Source organism: Pleurodeles waltl, chromosome 1_2, assembly GCF_031143425.1.
Source record: "Pleurodeles waltl isolate 20211129_DDA chromosome 1_2, aPleWal1.hap1.20221129, whole genome shotgun sequence".
NCBI lineage: Eukaryota > Metazoa > Chordata > Amphibia > Caudata > Salamandridae > Pleurodeles > Pleurodeles waltl.
Genome location: NC_090437.1, coordinates 811,219,881 through 811,241,167, shown reverse-complemented (window position 1 = coordinate 811,241,167; position 21,287 = coordinate 811,219,881). Strand labels below are relative to the sequence as shown.

The 21,287-nt window shown below is 44.1% G+C and overlaps 1 protein-coding gene across 2 annotated transcripts in view; it reads right to left on the bottom strand.

The window, feature by feature from the left end:
- GALNTL6 (polypeptide N-acetylgalactosaminyltransferase like 6) overlaps positions 1–3,122 on the bottom strand; it is a 2,249,191-nt gene extending 2,246,069 nt beyond the window's left edge. Inside the window, exons 1-2 of one of the 2 annotated variants that reach the window (XM_069244332.1) lie at positions 2,663–3,122; positions 1,465–1,807 (exon numbers count right to left, since the gene is read on the bottom strand). In XM_069244332.1, coding sequence (XP_069100433.1) covers positions 1,465–1,599 — 135 coding nt within the window. In that variant the 5' untranslated portion in view covers positions 1,600–1,807; positions 2,663–3,122. Of the gene's footprint in view, positions 1–1,464; positions 1,935–2,662 lie in introns of those variants that run through there. The other variant, XM_069244340.1, reaches the window with a different exon arrangement.
- Between the last annotated feature and the right edge of the window lie 18,165 nt (positions 3,123–21,287).

Here is a 21,287-nt window from a genome sequence, read left to right as displayed (position 1 = left end):
TGCTCTGTGTGCAACCTTAGAGCTCCACGATCAAATCAACGTAAATCTAACTTAGATGTCCGTGCTTAACATGTGAATAATATACATATGTATGAGATTATAACCGTTTTTCAAAAGAGTGCTAGCACATATGGTAATATCTGTCGTAAATGACTTAAAAGGAGCTATAGTTGCTGCAGTGCACATGTGAAATGGTAGCCGTTGTTCACTCTAGCTTCTGTCTAGGCCTTAAATCGGTGTTAAATGAGAACCATAATTCTGTAATGCATGCTATAGATGCCAACAATCTATAGAATAATATAAAATGCACACCGTGTATAGAAAATTCAACAACTTCATGATTTAATGTTCAAGTTCACAGCTGAGCAGTGACCCACCAGGCACATCGGTTAACGGTTATTTAGGGTTAAAGTAAACACGCACTATGGCCTGCTACGCACAACATAGCTAAAAGCAAGAGCAATGTCACAAGAGGCACGCTAGGTCAGTCCTGGTTTTACAGTCAACAACACTTTGCATGACGGGGCTCGTAAGTCCGTACTTAAAAGAGAAAGCGCCAAAAAATGCTGCTAGCAGTGTGAAATGTTTTTTATACAAACAAACAAAAATCACAGGGCTGGGTGAAGGAGACGCGCCTATCATACGGCCCGGTGACAGCTATTGTCTGACAGGGCATTAATTATTTTTTCACAGAAATTTAGACGGTTAAAGCGTCTGCGCATGCTGTTTCAAAGCGCTTACAACTCCACTGCATTTTTCTGCAAATGGGGTACAATGCATAGGGCATCTCCTATGTGCCCGCCCACAACTGCGCTCCTCAAAGTGGAACGCACAGCATCACACAACTAGTTAACAGCTGAGCGCATAACACAGCGCCTCGACACATCTACAGCGCATGCGTTTATGTACCAATGGGGACCCCTCAAGGGACCGAAGTCATAACAGCAATCCACTTTAAACGGTCTAGGTGTTGTGTTCTTTGTTTTTTTTTTTATCCCTGGGTGGGGAAGGACGTGTTTATGTTTAATTCTTAGATGTGCAATTAATTCAATGTCTTGTACCGTATGGAATTCCGAGATCAAATCAGAGTTGTCGTCCCGCATAGAGAAAGTTGCCAACCTTTATTATGTTGCTGTTACTGCGTTTCCATTTTATTAACACGCCATAGCAAGGGGCGAGCCTATCCCACGACAACATATGCCCAGAAAGATGCATGTGTCCTTCCCTCTTCCCGCCCGTTCATCTGGTAGAGCTATGCACGTGTATGCGGGTAGTTAACAGGACACAGGTACCATAATGCACTGCTGCAGGATGTAACCTGCCATCGCCGCTGAATAATTCGGCACGTTCACAGGCTCACCTGCGTACCATTTAAGACATGTTAGGCTGCTCTCGAGTTTTCACCCATTACCACACGTCATTTATAACAGCATCACTGCAAACATGCTTGTGTACGAGACTTACCTGCTCCCCTGGCTCCACAGACTTCACCAGCTGCTTATCCTTGTACAGCGACCACAGGCCGATGTTTGGCAAGAAAACCAAAGCCACCATGAACAAAAATGTCATCTGCAGGAATCGCTTTTGCTTCTTCTTCATGGCGGAGGAGGACTGTATTCTCAAAATCCCACTTATCTACGAAGGCTCACTCCCAGGACAGTACGCCGATTCCTCTGACCGGCGAGAAACTTTCCGTGCAGCTCAGTTCAGGGAGCAGCTTCTCCCAAGAAAGAGCGCCGAAGTCAAGTCCTTTTCTTCACAGGGCGGGCCACTCAGAGATCACAGCAGCTGGTATACGTATGACCCCCTAGTAATGGAAGCACAAGAGATATTCGTGAGGTGGGACGAACTTAGCAGGAGCGGGCGAGAATTCAACGAACAGCGCTCAACTAAACGATGGTGTGTTGCTTTAAATCTGAACGCGCAGGCACTGTGCAGGTGTGAGAAGCGCGTTCCAGGCCTTGCACCCTCGGGCACTACACACAAACTTCTTCCCCCAGTGAAAAGCGCACCTGACGGCCCAGCGCGGTCTTGTAAAAACTCCCCAACTTTAGGGAGGCAAACCCACGCCCCTCGGTGTTAATAAGGACGACCTCACTTGAAGTCTCATAACAGGCAATTACCATTAAAATATTACACGTTTATTTGCCAGGCTCGGCATTTATTGGGGTCGTTAAAGACCACGGGGTCTTGAGAAACGCAGACACAGCGTGACCATTTAGCACTTCTATAAATGAGCTAGAGTAGTGAGCGGATCTCGCATAGCAAGTTGTTTGAACTCGAGACAGCGTGCACTAGAAGTGCCACCACATAGCCTGTATTGGTGATTCAACCAATATTCAAGCATTACTATATCAGTTAAAATTCATATTTTCTCTGACCGCTTATATTGTTTTCGAATCAAGTACATGTTTACAGACATTTCTAGTCTGCGTGCTCACCAAAGTGCCATTTATGTGGTCCTCCCCCCCCAATATTTGTATGAAACCATTTCATTGTAAGGGTGACGCGGGTTTCAAAATGCGAGACTATCAATATGCCATGCTCCACGCTTCTTTCTCAGGGTGGAGTGTGCACCCGCGCATTCCGCTGACTTCATTACTACACACAGCATTGCTTTATGACATGCCCCAGAAATCATGAACCTCATAAGCAGACTTACCCCAGTCAGCGGAGTAAAGCACCTCCCGATCATAAATATCCTCCAAGAGACGTATGTCTTCACTGCCCCAGCCTGCTCGGGTCTCCACGCGTCTCCTGCAACTAATCAGACGCGCGAATCATCATGTCCTCAGAACCCGTCACCAAACCCCACAGATGTGCCGCGAGAGGAGCAGAGAAGCGCTGGAGCAGCTCCAAATGCCCACAGCAGCAGCGCCAAAGCAGACCCGGGAGAGGCGCAGGCAGCATCCCTCTGCCTGCCGCCGCTGCCTTACAGTCGAGAAGATGTTAGGAGGTGTAAACACGTGGATGAGAAATCTGAACCAGGGGGAGGGGGAGCGCTCATCCCTCCCAGGTCTGAGATCCTCAACAAACAAACCCGGTGTCAGGGGAGGAGGCTGCAGCGGCGGGGAGGGGGGAGCAGCGAGGCTCCAGACACAGGCAGTTACTGTCACCGGCGCACTCTGCCTCCGGGCTCCGAGGACAGCAGCTCGCCGGGAAAGCTCTGCCAACTATCGGAGGAGGGAGCGCGGCAACTGATGTTCCTGTCCTCTTCGTCTGGCCTCGACATGGTCAGGGGAGACTGTGATTTAAGCCCCTTTCGAGCTCCAGGTGGTACCCTCTGCCAGGAGGCGCGGATGCACCAAGATTCGTCTGGTTCTGTCGGTCAGTATATGCGCCACTCCTGGTATGTGACGGTTCTGAGTCACACAGGTCGCCGAGTGGATCGCCAGGTTACGAGCTGTTTGCAGTCAAGGAGGATGACACAAACATTCAGACAGAAGCAGACGTAAGCCCGAGGAAAAGCCTGAAGTGAGTATGATACGACTGTGCGTGAAACTATAAGCCATTGCGTGCAGACATCTCCAGGCGTTGGCTCAGGTTCTCTGATGCTGGTGCATGTTGTGTGGTCCGCCTCTTTGATCAGTCATCTCCCTGGTGCCGCTCAGACACCTGTGCATGTGGTTTACTCCAAAATGTATGCGAGCAGCATCTTGCAAGGTACAGGCTCTTCCCCCTGGAGCGTGTGTGTAGGCGACATATACTACTAGCTTTCTTCAGTCTCCGTGTATTAAGTCGGGCACTAGTGCTCGTGTGTGCCTCAAAGACTTTATGCAGCTGCCTCCTCAGATTTCAGCTTTTGCTGCAGGCATCTCTGGGGAGCCACATCGATGTATAGGTTCAAAGACGAGAGCACCTCCGCTATGGTATGTAGGCTGCCCGCACTTCCTCTGGTGCTTCTGTGTAGTCAAGCTACCTCAAGCCTTTTCAGCAGTTAGCCACAGTGTGCAGATCCAGCCATTGTCGCATGTGTGCTTCCCAAAGGTCTCATTTGGAAACCATCTCCAAGCAACTGGCACATCTTCAGGTGTTTGTGTGTGTGTAGCCAAGTTATGCATTCGAGTTTAACCCTAGTCCCAGTTGAGCAGAAGTGGCCCATGCGAGCCGGCTTCTAGGCCCAGGATCATCCTCCTTAAGCGTCTCTAGGCTTTTTATGTATTCATCCCCAAAGTGCAGACTAGTCTGCTGTGCACCAGTATGATCTGATCCGAAATGTATCTGGATACATTTCATTCCAAGATGTAGGCTCAAGTGCATTTTGGTTGCCTCTATTAATGCAACAATTAATTTTTAGGCATCTCATTGGAGCAGCCTGATTCACATCTGAACTTGTGTGAGTAGATCCCACAATGTCTGTGTCAGAAGTAACAAAAAGATGGTGCCCCACCTTCTAGGTATGATTATACTCCTCAACCATCTCTTGGCAACGACCTGAGAGGTGCTAATTCCACATCAGGTGCACATGTTTCTATACATAGTGATGTCCAAGAGTGTAGATGTAGGCCTTGTGAAATGTGTGTATGACCCCCCACTAGTCACTATTTGAACTCGCTTCCAGGGCAGAGGATCAGAATATGGTAAACTGGAGTGAGCACCTAATCCCCACAAGCCAGTATATGCAGCCATGACCAGGGTATAGCCACATGGAATTTTGCATATGTGAACTAATTCTCAGAAAGCATCTGTTAGCAATTGCTTCATATTGAAGGCTTAGGGTCTGGTGCACAAAACTTTTCATGTCGCTACTTTCACGGTACAGAGTCTGCTTCTGGTGCATGCTACCAGACTCAACAAGCCTTGGTCGAGTGGTACATCCATGGAACAGTAGGAAGTCATCTCCTGTGTTTGACCTGTTTGCATAAGGTTCTGGGCTAATGCATCGCCATAGTTCAGACCCTATCTCTACCTGTGTGTGTGTGTTTGTCTGTGACCAGAGTCCCACAAGCTTCAGCATGAAGCCAGCAAGGGGGTATTGGGTCAGCCTCTGCTGCACACGTGTGATCAGACTACAAACAGCCTCTTTTTGCAGCTACTTCCAGGTCAGGAGTATAGATTCTGTGAAAGGGTTGTTGTCACCGTGTGACAACTACATCCACGAAGTTGGCTCGCCCCTTTTGAATAAATAAAATAGCCATAAGGAAGCCTCAATGGACACCTACCAGCAGATTTCAGAATTATTTTCTAGAGTACTGGTGTTATCAGTTGACCCCACAAGATTGTGGTGTAAATAATCCTTTCAGGGTACAGGCTCACTGTGTGTGTCTGTAGGTGGGAGAGGCAATGAAAGCATTAGAGAGACCACATTCTACACGTTTCATTATATAGGTAAAATTGGAAAATCTTTGCATCTGGCGAATGACTGTCAACAGAATGGCACAATCCTTTGAATCTAGTCAATACTCTGGTACCTGCTGACTACTTGATTCAAATTATTGCTTCACATAAAAACGCACATAAACATCCTTTTCATTCAAACTGAACTTCTTATGCATGTGCTTGATAAAGCCCTATGTACGTTTCCCGTGAGCTTTCTCCAATTTGTGTACTCAACCAATGATGGCAACGTGTCGCAAGGACAGGAGTCCACCCATATCCTGAAAACAAGCTCAGCCCATGGGCACATATGGGACCTCACAAGCCTTTGTCCGCTACCACTTTCAGGACATCAGTTATGGCAGTGGGTAACATGATTAACACAAGACTTATGCATAACTATCTACAGTAGTATATGCGTAGCCTATCATTGCATACACATATATGGGGCAACCTCAAATGGAATGGACATTTTTGAGCTCAAGAAGCCTTTGTTTAATACATCTCCAGGCATGCTCAGTCATTCACATGTGTGACACCTAACAAGATGTGAAACAACAGCCAGTTAATTGCTTAGCCTTTTACCACAGACATTACCAAGGGCCTGATTTAGAACTCGGTGGACGGGTTACTCCGTCACAGTGGTGACGGATACCCCATCCTCTGAAATCTAAATCCCATTATATTTTGTGGGATTTAGATTTCATCTGATGGGATATCCGTCACCGTTGTGACAGAGTAACCTGTGTGCCGTATTGTAAAGCAGGCCCTAAATATTCCAAAATCTTGAATGTGAATCCACATCCAACGTTACCTTCTGTTGCAAGAGTGTGAACGGACACACCTAGAAAACCTTTTAACTCCAGAGGTAGCAACACCCTCCTGTGGACATGTGTAATCTCACTATCTGCAGCCCACTCGTATGATATCACAATGTGCAGCCTACTTAATTGTGCATTCTTGTGCTCTAGTCCTGTTTCTGTGTCCTTTACAAATCCGCACATTTATAATATATAAAGGAGTAGGCTCATGTCCTGATGTATGCTTCGAACCAGATGACAAAATATTTTAGATACATTTATTATCTCAGGGGTTCATGAACTGCCCCTCAAATTCAAATAAATTTTTATTGTAGTTTTAATTTTATGTAAGACTTTATGCAATTAAAAATAATTCACTATTCTTTTTTTAATAGAGCAAACTTGTCCAGAGGGAATTGGAGACCTTTCCATGAGAACCAGATTATGTTGAACAAGCTCAGGTTTTTTTCAGGTGTGGGGAGATTAAATGATTTTCCTAGATTCATACAATGTTGGGACTCAAAGCATGTTCCCCTAATCCAAAGTGGGCAGATCTGACCATTAGGCCACATCTTTGTATGTTTCTCCATTATGCAGATGTAGCATTTGGTGCATATACAAGTCTCTCTATGGAACCATCATCAGCTACTACCTCAGCCTTTGTTGCATGCTCTTGCACAGATCACCGAAAGCCTCTACGTGCAGCCACCTTAGGATAGGAAGCACATTCTGTTGTATACCTCACAAGTGTCTGTGTTCTGGCTCAAACTCTAGGACATGCACATGAGTAGCGTCTCATATGTCTAGAACCACCTCCAGAAAGCAGGCTTATCTTGTATGTCATCAGGCTACATAAAAAGTGACAACTGATGTGTATGTATGTTGTTTGTTTTTGAGACCCTGCTATCACAAGCCTCAGTGCCATTCCATTAGAGTGTATTATGAACACTCTTAGGTTTATTTGTAGGGTAGTATAAGCCTCTTTGGGTTTCCTTGTTTGGGATGCAGGCACGTTCATCTGTGCATGTTTTTAACCAAGATCATGTCTACAGTCACCTTTAGATTGTAGGCTTACACAAGTTTGCTCCCCTAGATCTTGAAAGATTAAGCATTGATATGAATGGAAAATGCCAAGATTCTCTTCTCAAAAGCCATCTCCTAGGTGCAGGCACTGCCTTCTATGAACATTTTTGACCCACACAAAGCTCTGTGTAAAATCACCCTGAAATACATGTGTAACCTTTTTTGAACAGATTTCAATAAAATCTCTTTGAATTCATAAGCAGAGTGAAGTCTTTTTGTTTGGGAGGAGGTGTTTGTGTGTGTGCATGTGAGACCTAAAATCTTTGTCACAAACCTGTATACAGAAAGTAGGATCAGCCATTAGCGAGATGGATTCTTCACCTGTCAAATAAATGGTGAGCATCCACCGTAAGTTGTGTGGAAGCTATATGGAGCATGTGTTTCATAAACTCTCCAGATGCTTATGTAGGATCGGTCTTTGGATCATGTTCATCCTAGCTAACCTATTGTGGCCCCTCTCCATACTGTAAGAACACACACTGCTGCATGGATGAGAATATTAAAGAACTAATCACTTCCACTCCTATGGTAGGGGTAAGTGTATTGCTGAATGAGAATAGCCCTCACCACCATGTGTTTGTGCAGCCACCAACAAGATATTGCTCTTTAATCTTTTACTTCAAAATCCAGGATAAATGTTCAGAATCTGTTGCATGTTTTTGGAAGACTCCCACAAGCCACTGTGTTCAGCCATCTATAGGCTTAAACTGAGCCTCTGATGAGTGTGTGTGAGCTCAAAGCGAATGACACAAGTATATTTGTTCACAGATCATTTCTCTGCATGCTTACTAATGTGCCATTTGTGTATCCCTACAAATTTCTTTATGAAGCCACATCATTGCAGGGTTCAGACAGAACTGATTAAACTCCAAATGCAACTGTGACATCCACCTGCAAGGTGTAGGATCAGCCTCAAATTTACCATAAAATCCTATTTGTGAAGTCCTCTCCATACTGTAAGCTTAATCTCTGTAATCGTGTATTTCTACCATATGTTTGGTGCAAACGCTTATAAGTATGCGTTCAGCTTCTGTTGCTTGCCTATGACAAGATCTTTATCATTCTATTCAGTTACAAGGTACATCCTCAGCAGACGGAGCATGTTTTGGAAAGGCCTCACCAAAACGTACAGGCACAGCAACCTCCAAAGTGCAAGGTTGAGCTCTGCTTCTTGCGTCCAGGCATTCAGGATTATCTGTGTCTCCAACTGCTAGTTTTAGGTTACCACTATTACGTGTGATGGAGCAAATATCCAGAAGTCTCTGGGGGCAAAAATGTTAAGCTTTCTGACTCCGGTTATAATACATGTGTTGTACCCACACATGCCAAAACATTTGGAGCCAGTTGATTGCTGCAAGAGTACAATTTAGTGCACATGTGGTACTGGGTTACTTCAGTAACTCTGGAATCCATCTTGAATATCCTGGGCAAGAGTTGTCCACAAAATGGAGGATGGAGAGGACCTGCCAGACAGGGATTTAAATTGGGGGTAGACCCTTAAATATTCCTGAAGGCCTCTGTATTGGACCTGTCTTATGTGAAAGAAAACAGCGTCTCTGAAATGTAAGACCAGTCTCTTCCGCATTTCTACTCCATTGTTCCCCAAAAGATTGCACAGGGAAGTTTTATGACATGGGAGGGAAGTCCATTTCCTTTTATAGCATTTGCCTACCACCACCCTACTTCTTGCAATATTGACAGAATCACGATCTATGATTCAGTAGCTAGATGTAAGGTGAAATCCACATCCTTGAGAACAGACAATTCACAACACGAGCAGCTTGAGGTAGTATGCATTTCAAGTCTACTAGCTTGGCATGAATCAGTGTTCCAGGATTTGTTACTGACCAGTGTTTTGGAGGGCCATAGCCCTCTGCGAGTGTGCGACTGGTGTCACACATTCACCTGTTTCTGACTGTGGAGACAATGCTAGACCTCTGACCCCACCTGGGACAGCAAATGAAACATGTAATAACTTTAATCCACCCTCTGCGTCCAAGGGGCAGGAGGGTTGGGATAAAACAAGAAAAAAGGTGGACAGGATCTACTCTGGTGCCTTGCAACACTGCACAGGGGGACCTGTACCCTCTGGACTATGGTGTGTGGATGCAGGTGGGGTGCACTAGAAACAATAAGCAGAGTAGTGTACTAACAGTCCTTAGTATATGTGGTTTAAACAAGTATTTACAACAGTAAGAATTGAAGACTTCATTCATAAATTAGGGTTGGAAGCAGATACAATTTAAAAAGAAAGGCAGGAGTTTTCTGGCACTCCATAGAATGTCCAATATGCAAAATTCAATACAAAAGTTTCAGAATAACAATAATGTGCTCAGAGTCTTTTTGAGTTCGGAATGAAAGGGTAGTGTTGAGAATACAAACACTCAGACCTTTAGATCAGAGTCAATAAAGTTTGGAGCCACCATGAGGTAAGGTGTTTTGAGCACTAGGATGTTCAAAACATAGGCACATATTAAGTCTTTATTGCAAGATTTGGTTGAATCTCCTCAAAAGAACTTTGTTATAGACAATGCTCAAAACTGAACTATGGATTAGTACACACTAGCCTGGGAAACAATACTTATCGTAGAAATAGGTTCTTCTACAGGAAACTGGCGGAATGCCAAAGATTGAGGAGCAAGAAGCTACAAGAGGAAGTTGAATCTTAGGTCAAGATGTGAAGACAGTGGAAACGTCAATGGAGTGAGGATCACAGAATCACAGGAAGGCTTTGAAGACTAGATCGCTGGAGGTTCCAGGCAACTCAGAAAGTGAATGTAGAGAAGATGCTTGTGCAGGACTGGAATGAGGCCAACCGCCAACCCTGGGTTTAGATGGGGTTTATATACCTGATGGGAAGACTCTCTCAGAAGGGCCTTGGTTCACATGGAAGAGCTGGAAAGTTGAAAGGAAACCTAGGAGAGAACATGTGTGATCCTAATGGATGTGAACTCTTGCAGGTGCAAATGATGTTTGGAATCAAATAACTGCCAGAACTAAGAGTCAAAAAGTCCCTCACCAGTTGATGCCAATTACCGAGGCAAGTGGAAAAATACACTTATTGGTTATATGCAACGTAAATGGAGCTAATAATTAGTAAACCTGTGACACTGCTGCAGGCCTGTTACCAGGAAAAGCAACATTACAAAAGGTTCACAGGGGTGAAGAGCTCAGGGAAGGAAACAAGGTTTGCAGGGGCCTATGAGGTGCCTCCGTGTAAAGGCGACAGGAGTCCTGTGTGCAAAACCCACAAAACAGAAGGCATGAGGGGTTTTTGACAAATTGTGTTTTTTGATAGGCTCAAGGTTGATCTCTGGGTGTGTTACTCCTTCAGGCTAGAAACATTGTGAATGAGTTCAGGTGGAGGAACTGCACAATCTGTTGGCCATGTTTTATCAATCCTCATGAGTGTTGCATCTCAAAGCAAATGATTACACTGCTGCTACAAACTTGTGTGAAGATTGAGCCATGATCTATAAATTCGCCCTCATTGTTCCTTTCCAGTGACTCTGGTATATGGCCACCAGGAAACATCAGAAGTTGCCACATAGACTCCTTTGAAATATACCCATAAGTGACCAGGCTTCTGAGCTATAGTAGGTGGTCTTCTGGTTTATGGTTGTGCATGGGTTTTGCAATGGGCCTGAATAATTCCTATCACAAACTTGTTCTAACATTTATTCTCAGCATCATCAGCAATGTTATGACTTCTGGTGTCAAACCTCAACTTGGTGGGCAAGGGTCATGATCTGTACAAAGGAATGCCAAAGAGAAAGGTCAGTGAAAGCGCTGCTGTTAGATTGTGCCAAGACATGTAAGGGCAACAGAATGAACATACAGAAAACTGTTAACAATCAGAAATCTGATACTCAAGAAGTAAAAGGGCACAAGAGTAGTCCAATCTTCCATTTACAAAGTTATAGTAGGATTCGGACTGCCACAGACAGCATTAGACTACAAATCCAAGTTTACACAGAGTAGCTCTGCATACAAGAAAAAAAAGTGGGTAGAAGTGGGTCTTTGTCACAGAGACAGGGACCCTAGTATTCCATTGGGATTCAAGCACAACCAGTGGCAACAGATATCTAAGTACACTCAACGAATTGTGTAGATCTCTAAATCTGTGATAGTTAATGTGTTTGTGTTGTATTATTAGAAAAACAAACAACTTATATTTTAAGGCAAAACACTTATTGCAAACCAATGTAGTGCATGCTATTAGCCCTGAATTGAGTTCTACATTGCCTACCCCACACCACCTTCAGAGAATGCTTTGATTGCATTGCTTCACTATACTGAGAATCCATTGCTTGGGGTTTGCACTTAATATTCAGTATTGGGTCCAACAGTAGGCCAGATCTTAGGGCATTAGTAGAAATTGGCACCTTCAGTGTCCAATAGCCCCTGTGAGCCCCTCCTCTACTCAACCACTTCCCATACGTTTTAAAAAGTGAGCCCAGTTACAGATCCCATTTGGCTTTGGCATATCTTTAATGGTGGATATGTAAACATGCCGAAGAGTTATAGAAAAGAGAATATTGAGCCACCAAACAGACCCTCTAGTCTCATATTGCACGGAGATACAAGGGGACACCCAAGGAGTTTCACCAGCACCCAGGGTGATCACAGTGTAGAGAAAACAGAGTAGAGAAAACCGTGGTTCTTCTGAATGCTAAAAATGATTACTTTTAGATACAATCAATGATAGGAAGGCAATCAATGCAATCACGCCTTTAAAGCAGGTGCGTACGGACAATCACTCAGCATTGACGCTCATTTCCTGGTAAGAAAAACAGCAAAAATAATGTAATATATGCATTAATAAAAAAATATAGCGTCAAGTGAATAAGTGGGGAACACTGGCATGGTGACCAAATAGATTTGGTTACATAATATGCTTCCAAATTTAAGTGTGGTAAATACAAAAGAAGAAGCCTCAACATCAAACATTATGTGGTTCACATCAATATTTCTTCTTCAGCGACTTAATTTTGATATCTGAAAATGTCAGGTAAAACATAACATTTTAAAATCAAAATAACTTTCCTTCATCAGTTATGATATACTGAGCTTACTAAAATTTGGACCCACCATGCTCTACTTGCGATCTCACAGATTTCATGACACATGCTCAGTGACATCATTGATGACAAAACTGGGCATGGTTGGGGCACAAGATGGAGCTAACTCAGTAAATCATAGCAGGCAACTTTAATTGTTTTTGGAGTTTTAAATGTTATGTTTTAACTGGTACCTTAGCGCACAAGTTATAGTTACTTGAGAGAACTCCAACTATAACAGGAGAATTTGTATGGTTTTGTATGTTTAAAATGTGAGCCTAACTATAACATCCCCGCAACCTAGGGTTTTTTTAAGTGAATTTCTATGTTTTTTTTGTTTTTTTTAAATTCTATTTCCTAACTATAACATCCCTGTAACCTTTGCTTTTTCCAGTGAATTTCAATTTTTTTCTTTTAACGTAAAGTAATTTTCATTACTATACCTTGATCCAACCACCCTCAGGCCACACAGCCAACCCCTATAAGCACCCAACCCCAGGATACGCAAGGCCTTCGGCCATGTGCATTGAGGGCTGGCTGCAGGGCCTGGCCTGCAGCCAGGCCCTGCAGCTAACTCCTATAACCACTCAACCTCATGCTGCCCATGGCCTTTGGCCATGCACAGCAATAATTGTCAGCAGGTCTGCATGCCCCATCTCCTGACTGATTTTTGGCCTGGGGGGCAACATCGCCCTGGGCATGGCCTAATTATTAACTTTTTTTGGTGGGAGGGGGGGCTACGTAACCCCGCTCCCCAGGGCCGATCTCTGCCCCAGGGACCTGTCCCTTGGGGCCTGGCCTACTTGTTAATTTATTTTGAGGAGGGGGGCCATGTGACCCCCCTCCGTGCAGCCCCTGTCCCCAGGACCGATCTCACAATGCTCTGCTAAAACAGATTTTAATGTACTTTGTTGAACAGGCCTAACTAAGTCCATGTATTTGGCCTACACTATATTGTGGTCAGCCTGAACCAATGATTTTGTCCCGGTCTGGCATGACAGAATAACCACTGTTGGTGCTTTGTGCTTCTAGGCACTATTTTCACTGACATTTTTAAAATTGCACATCTCTGGTTCTACTGATTTGGTTTTTGTCATTTTGGTCTCAAATAAAGTGTTTTAAATTTTAGGTTTCTAACGTGGCATGGGATTTTTCTTCTGTTTTGTTTTCACTTTTTTTCTGTTTGAAGTGCTGAATAAATACCTTGCCAATTGCTTTCAAGTTAAGCTTGACTGCTTTTGAGCCAAGCTAGCAGAGGGTTAAGCATAGGTTAATTTGGGGTTTGCTTGTGACTTCATCCTGACATAAATTGTGTCTGCTGCTTGAGCAGGGTTACACCCTCTCAACCAGTAACCCTATATTACCTAGTGGTGGTCGCCAATAGGTAGTTATGGTTAGGTCTGCTTTTCCATTGACAGAGCATTTTTTTGGTTTGCTAATAACTTTGGCTCATTTCATGAATCTTCACAAAATGTCCAAAAAAAAATCATCCACCTCTGCTCCTTCCTGGAACGTTTCAGGGTGAGCTGTCAAGCGAGGGCAGAGAAAAAAGAGATTTTAGCAAAAACTATTGAATGAAATTACACTAGATTCAGCAGGGAGGTAGATTGTAGTCCTCAGATTGGGCTTTCTGTGATTTTGTGTAAATCCATTCAATAGTTTCTAAATAATTAAGGATGAAAAATAATTGTATATTTTGGCAGTTGGGCTTGCAAGAGTTCTGCAAGCCTTCCACAAGAGCCCGAAATCAAAAATGGATCTCTGTCATTGATTGAGAGACCCATTTTTCATGTGAGTCTTCATACTCACGCAGGAGCGACAGGTTCTCACTGGAGTAAGAAGCTCTCATGAGTACTGCAAGAGCGAGTGCTGATTGACTTGCTGTTGGAATGTTAGATGTGAAATGGCGGCCATTACTGTTTACTGGGAAGAATTGGAGGTGTTGTGGAAATGAAGTTAAAAAAGCTATATAAGGGGATTGTAGAAGGGCATGCTGTCCCCCTAGATTTAGAGAGGCGGTATCTAAGGGATAACTACAGTGAAGACTTTCTATGTATGTTGCTTTTAACAAATTTTTGCAATTTCACAGGACTCTTTTGGGATCGTGAATAGTAAAAAGAAGTATGTGAAATACATATTGTGGTCCTTGTTACTGAGAGAAAATGTGTAAGAGAGAAATACTGTGATGACAAGAAGGTTAATTCTTATTTTTGTTTTTAACATGATGATCTCGTGAGACTCTCTTAGGACCATGAAAAGTTGGAAGGAGCAGGTGATCATTAAATACATTCTGGTATGCTCACTTCTTACTGGAGAAAGGAGTCTTACTGGAGATGATGTTTATCAGAGTCTACTATTGACTCCTATTGGCTTGGGAGGAGTTGTGAGTAGAGTTAAGCCTGTTTCCATACCCTACTATGCATATCCATCATCAAAGACAATAGTCTCAGTTGAGAGGCCAGTCTGTCCACACTCACTGCTACACACACCCTTCATCTGAGAGTTGTCAAAGGAAAGGCTGGTCCCTCACCATTCTGCACACAGAGGTCTCAGCAGAGAGGCCAGCTTCTCTCTAGACAACTTACCACGCAGACCTGTCAGAGAGAGAGGTAAGGAGAGGCCAATCCCTCCACACCTACTACTATGCACACCTGTCATCTAAGAGAGAGATCTGACAGCAGAGACTAGTTCCTCCATACTCACTACTACCCATGTCTGCCATCTGAGAGAGAGGCATGAAAGGAGAGGCCAGTCCCTCCACACACCCTACTATGCACAACTATCATCTGAAAGACAGGTCTGACAGGAGAGCCAGTCCATTCGCACACTCTACTATGCACACCCATCATCTCAGAGAGCATTCTGAGAGGAAAGGGCAGTTCTTTCCCGCTCACTACTACACACACATCTATCATCTGAGAGAAATGTCTTAGCAGATAGTCCAGTATCTGTTCCCACAGCCTACTATGCACACCCATCATATGAGATATCGGGCTAGCAGGAGAGGCCTGTCTATGTATAAAACATAATAAGCAGAGGCATCACCTCCGAGAGAGGTCTGAGTGGAAAGGGCAGTCATTTTCCTCTCACTACTATGCACAACCATTTATCTGAGAGAGAGGTCTTAGTGGAGAGGCCAGTCCTTATTCACACACCCATAATCTGAGAGAGAGGTATGGCAGGAGAGGCCAGTCTATGTTTTCACCCAAATACACACACCTATCATATCAGAGAGAGGTCTGAGAGGAAAGGGCAGTCCCTCTCCACTTAATACCAGTCACACCTGTCATCTCATAGAGTGGTCTAAAGGGCAGTCCCTCTCTACTCACTGCTATGTACACCCATCATCTGAGAGAGAGGTCTTAGTGGAGAGGCCAGTCTCTCTCCATACACCCTACTAGGCACACCCATCATCTGAGAGAGAGGTCTGACAGGAGAGACTGGTATGTATGTATATATATATATATGTATATATATATATATATATAGCCTAATGCACACGTCGTGTCAGAGAAAGATTTGAGAGGACAGGGCAGCCCCATTAACTCACGTCTACACACACACCCATCATCTCAGGAATGGTCTGAGAGGAAAGGAAGGGCCTCTATACTCATTACTACACACACCTGTCATCTGAGAGTGTAATCTGACAGGAGAGACTAAGACTAGTCCCTCCACACTCACTACTAGGCATGCGTGTCATCTGGGAGAGAGGTGTGAAAGGAGAGGCCAGTCCCTCCACACACCTGACATCTGAGACGGAGTTCTCAGTGGAAAGACCTGTCTCTCTCCACACACCCTACATGTGCACCTGTCAGCTGAGAGACTGGTATGACAGGGCTAGCCCATGTACACACTCTAATGTGTACTTGGGCTCTCAGAGAGGTCTGAAAGGAAAGGCCAGTTCCTCTCCACTCACTATTATGTAAACCAGTCATCTCAGAGAGAGATCTGAGAAGAAAAGGCAGCCCCTCCCCACTCACTACTATGCACATGTATAATCTGAGAGAGATTTCTCAGCAGGGAGGCCAGTATCTGTTCCCACCGTCTACTATGCACACCAGTCATCTGAAATAATATTCTGGCAGGAGAGGCCTATCTATGTATGCACCCTACTACGCACCTGAGAGAGAGGTCTTAGTGGGGATGCCAGTCTTGCTATACACACCCATCATCTGAGAGAGAGGTGTGAAAGTAGAGGCCAGTCTATGTATACACCCAAATACACACAACCATAATATCAGAAAAAGGTTTGAGAGGAATGGGCAGTCCCTCTCCACTCACTACTATGCACAATCGTCATCTCAGAGAGAGGTCAAAACTCTAGAAATTTCACTGAAAAAATTAAAGGTTAAAGTTGCTTTATAGCTATGTATAAGAAAAATACCAGTATTCTTTAAAAAAAAAAACTTAGAAATTCACTAAAGAAAACAAAGGTTAAAACAATGTTACAGTTTGGTGAATTTCTCACTGACAATGCTAATATATTGATTAAAAAAACGCAGAAATACAGCAGTTATATTTAGAAGCACTAACTATAATGTGTGACCACACCATGCACTGCTTATGATCTCACATGACATCACTCATTAAATGTTCTATTACATAATTTATTACATCACTGATGACTTCTCAAATTACATAATTGATTAAATCACTAATGACATCACTGATGGCATCATCCAATGAGTGTGCTAGTTTGTTTTATGGTTTACATAGGGATGGGTGGCTGTTACATGATTTTTTAATTAATTTTGGACAGCTTGGATTCAGCTAAAGCGTGTAAATGTTTGTGAAATGCATGTGCTTCTAATGCACCATAGCTGTGTAGTAGTATTGAACATGTGATGTCATGTGTGAGGTCATAAGCAGTGCATGGCGGGGTGCAAGTTACTATTACAAGTTACTCATACAAAACCTTAGAAATTCACCAGTTATAGTTATAGTTATTTCAAGTAACTATAACTCATGCTCTAAGGTAACTTTAACTCGTGCCCCACATTTAATTTGTTATTAGCCTCAGGTAGGTGGCGGTTCCTGGCGCTGCAGGGGGGCCGGGTGGCCCCCTGCTTTTAGTTAGCCCCGGGGAGGTGGTGGTTTCTTGGGCTCTGGTGGGGCTGCGCATCCCTCCCGCATTTAATTTCTTTAACGCCCTGGGAAGGTGGAAGTCCTTGTGGCTGAGGGGAGGGCAGCCCCTCTGCATTGTATTTGTTATTAGCCCTTGAGAGGTGGCAGTTCCTGGGGCTGTGGGGGGGGAGGGGGGAGGCTGGGTGCCCCCCCACATTCTATTTGTTATTAGCCCTGGGGAGATGGCGGTCCCAGGGCTGCAGGAGGGGAAGGGTGCCCCTGCATTTTAGGTGTTATTAGCCCCAGGGCCCCCGCACTGTATTTGTTATTTGCTCTGGGGAGGTGCTTGTCCCTGGGGCTGCGGTGGTCTGGGCAACCTGCTACATTCATTAAAAATAAGCCCCAGCGAGGTGGCTGTCCCTGGGGCATCAAACTGCCCCAGGAGGAGGGACTCCGTGCACCTCACTTTTATTTCATAATGACCCTGGGCCCTGTCCTACCCAGGGGCTTCTTACAAACAAGCGTAGGAGCCCGCACTTGTCTTTTAAAAAAAATGTTGCCCCAAATTCTCTGATCCACTGAACATTTGCAGCACACAATTGTTTTTAAATGCTTTTTTGCCCAGAACCAGAGCTAAGGGGTCAGGGTGTCCCTTTTCCTTTTTTTTAATCATTATTTTGGGGGACTTGGCAGAAGCCAACAAATGCTTTTCCAATTTAAACATGGTCCTAACTGTAAGTACTTACTGGTGACAGCCAGTAGGTAATATATATAAATAATATCATAATCTTTATTGTGAGATTTATAAAATCCATTACAATACACAATAAAATACTAAAAAGAAAAGTAAAGAGAGAAAAGAAAGAGACTTGTTTACACAAAACAGACATTGTTCCAAGGTTGTAGCAGTAGCATAGTCAGTCCTAAGAGAAATAGTATGAGTAGAGTACTGGATGGGTAAAGAATACCTGGGGTGGTGCCCAATCACATGGCAGTCAATAACTGTACGTTAAGAGCATCCTATTTAAACTTCATCCAGATATAAAACAGATTAAGCCTGAGTCTGTTAATGAATTAATAAAGTGCAGAAATGTAAGTGCAAAAAATGTTATATAAGACTAGGGGCCTCAAATCCAAGGAACTTGCACGGCCGTTGCGTATTTTTTTGTGAGGCAGCACAAGAAGAACTCCATATCTACAAAGTGATGCTAGAGGCCTCCTAATGTCACTCCCCCTGCGTAATTGTTCATCAGCGTCAGATCTGGCTGCGTCAGATACTGACAATGATTTGCAAGGTAAATGTTCCCCCTTTAAAAATGACTCAGGACTGACGTAGCTGTATCTACAAGCTTTTTGAAAAATTATGCACCCTTTAGAAAAGTGGCGCAAAGAATGCAAAGTGTCAAAAAGTGATTGCCTGGTCAGACCAGGAGTTAAAATGACACATTGCCACAGGTACAAGAGGAAGACAGTTCCAAATCACTCTGGCAAGTGCTAGGGCAACATTGATCTACTCCTACATCAGCTTGGAGCACCAAGAAGAGCACCACAAGCACCACCATCACCACCACATGCACCACTGAGGCAGAGCAGGAGAAGGGAGCAAATATATAAGCGGCACATCTCACTTATCGGCCTTAGGGAGGAAGAGGAAATCACATATTACAGTCTGCAGAGGGAGTCCATCGTCCAGTTGCTCCAGCTGATTGCACCCAGATTTTAGTTGACAGGGTCACCAATGTTCCACCACAAACCAAGCTCCTGGCCGTGCTACATATGCTGGCTTTGGGCTCCTTCCAAACCACTGCAGTATGAGTGGCAATAGTTTCACAGCCATACTTCTCAGCATTCAGACCTGGATACCATCATCTGGTTCATACCCTGCCACACCAACTTTCCTAACACCCAGCATTTGCAGCAGGAAATGTACCAAGGTTTCTAATCCATCGCTGGCTTTCTGCATGTGTTAAGTGCCATGGACTGCACACATGTTCAACTTGTACCTTTTGCTGCTACTGCCCATATATATATATATCCCAACAGGAAACATACCCAATCCATCAATGTACAGGTCATCGTTGACCATCATGTGTTGATCCTAAATGTGGTGGCCAAATACCTTGGCAGTGTACATGATGTCTTCATATTCCGGCAGTCCATCATCTATCAACGCTTCCGGGATGGACAGTATGGAAATAGCCTACTCTAAGGTAAGCAAACAGCAACTACCCAACAGACACAATAACAAATAGATACAGGGGACACAATATACAGATCACTGTCTGCTTGCACAGATAGGAACTACAAGATGAGGGCTGTTCCATATACATACATCATGGTTCAGTTGATATATTCAATACAATTCACCCAGACAGATATGTGAAGACATCTCAAGCCAGTTTTGCACAAGTTGCATGATGTAAAGGCACACATCCATGCAATGCAGGCAGGAAATCTGCCCAACATCTCTGTTTGCAAGAGAAGTGTACCATGTACAGCGGGGGTGTTCACATGCAACACACATGGGCCATCAAATGTGTCATGGCTCACACAACAGGGACTAGGTGTAAGCTGACAAACTGCGGCCCATGGGCAGGTGACATGTATAACGCTAAGCAAAAGAACTCACATCTCACATTTGTAATGCCTAATGCTATACACACATACATCACTCACCATGCCTTTGAGGCAGCAGCATTGGATGGAACGTGCACCACACATACAAATATCATCCTGAAAGTAGAGAAGAACCCATACAACCCCAGATGCAAGTGTGAATGTGTGCTGACTAGGCAACCTGTGTGCAAGTCTAGTCTGAAGCAACTAGAAAGAACAGGAGGTCTCAAGTATAGTGTACCAGTTATCCTTCTTAGAGACATTGTACACCGCAGGATGTTGAGTAGCTGGACTGCAGAGGACAACTCGCAAATCTACAGGATACATGTGCTGTGTGCACAAATCGGACACAATGCTTTCACACATCTACACAATGTTCCACCACTGTGACATGCAACCATGGATAGTAAGATGGAATTTGTGACATGCCACTCATTTGGAATGTGTGACTGCATACTGTGTGAGTGGCATCATGTTAACTGCCCTGGACAATATTGTACACTCAAGTGCCTGTGCTAATATAATGCAGGCCAACACCAACATCTGGGGATGATCATGGTCACATGCATTTGTCTGTGTCAGCCATGTTTGGTATGTTAACACCCACCTAGGCAAGACCTACAAAAAAGATTCACATCCTCATTCTGTCTCTCCACAAAAATCAGCTGTAGAAACATGAAAGTCATGATGTTGAATTGCATGATGTATCTGCTAACGCACTGCATTTGACATCACATACAGTGAGTCAGCAGGCCCCTGTAAACGGCACTACACTGGCATTATAGACACATCATGTGGTCATAAATGGGAGAAGGGCATGACAAAAACATGCCCTTAGGTTATAAATACATTAACCCAAATGAATGACACTGTTTTTGTGTTATATATTTAGTCTGACCAAGGATAGGGCATCCAGCAGGGGGTGATGACACCATTTGGCAACCCCCAGACTGAGCCGGAAATGGCCCATAACCATGCCTACATCCACACATGGAACATAGTTGAGAAGACCTTCCACCTGCTCAAGGCCCAGTTTTGCTGCCTGGACGCTTCTGGGCATAGAATGTTATATTCCCCACCTGCAAAATCATTTTGCCATGTGCAATACTGCACAATGTATGCGTGCAGAAAATTGTCCCTGGCGGTAAAGAACTATAGGACCCAAAGGAAGAGGAGGAGGATAAGCCATCACATGATGATGAAATACAGAACGCTGCTGCAGATGCACGTGCCCACATTGTCCAGAATGTTTTTTCATAAACACATCACTGAATGTATAAGAATGTCAAACATGTAAATAACAACTCAATGGCCAAAATATTTATCTCACTGGTGACATCTGACC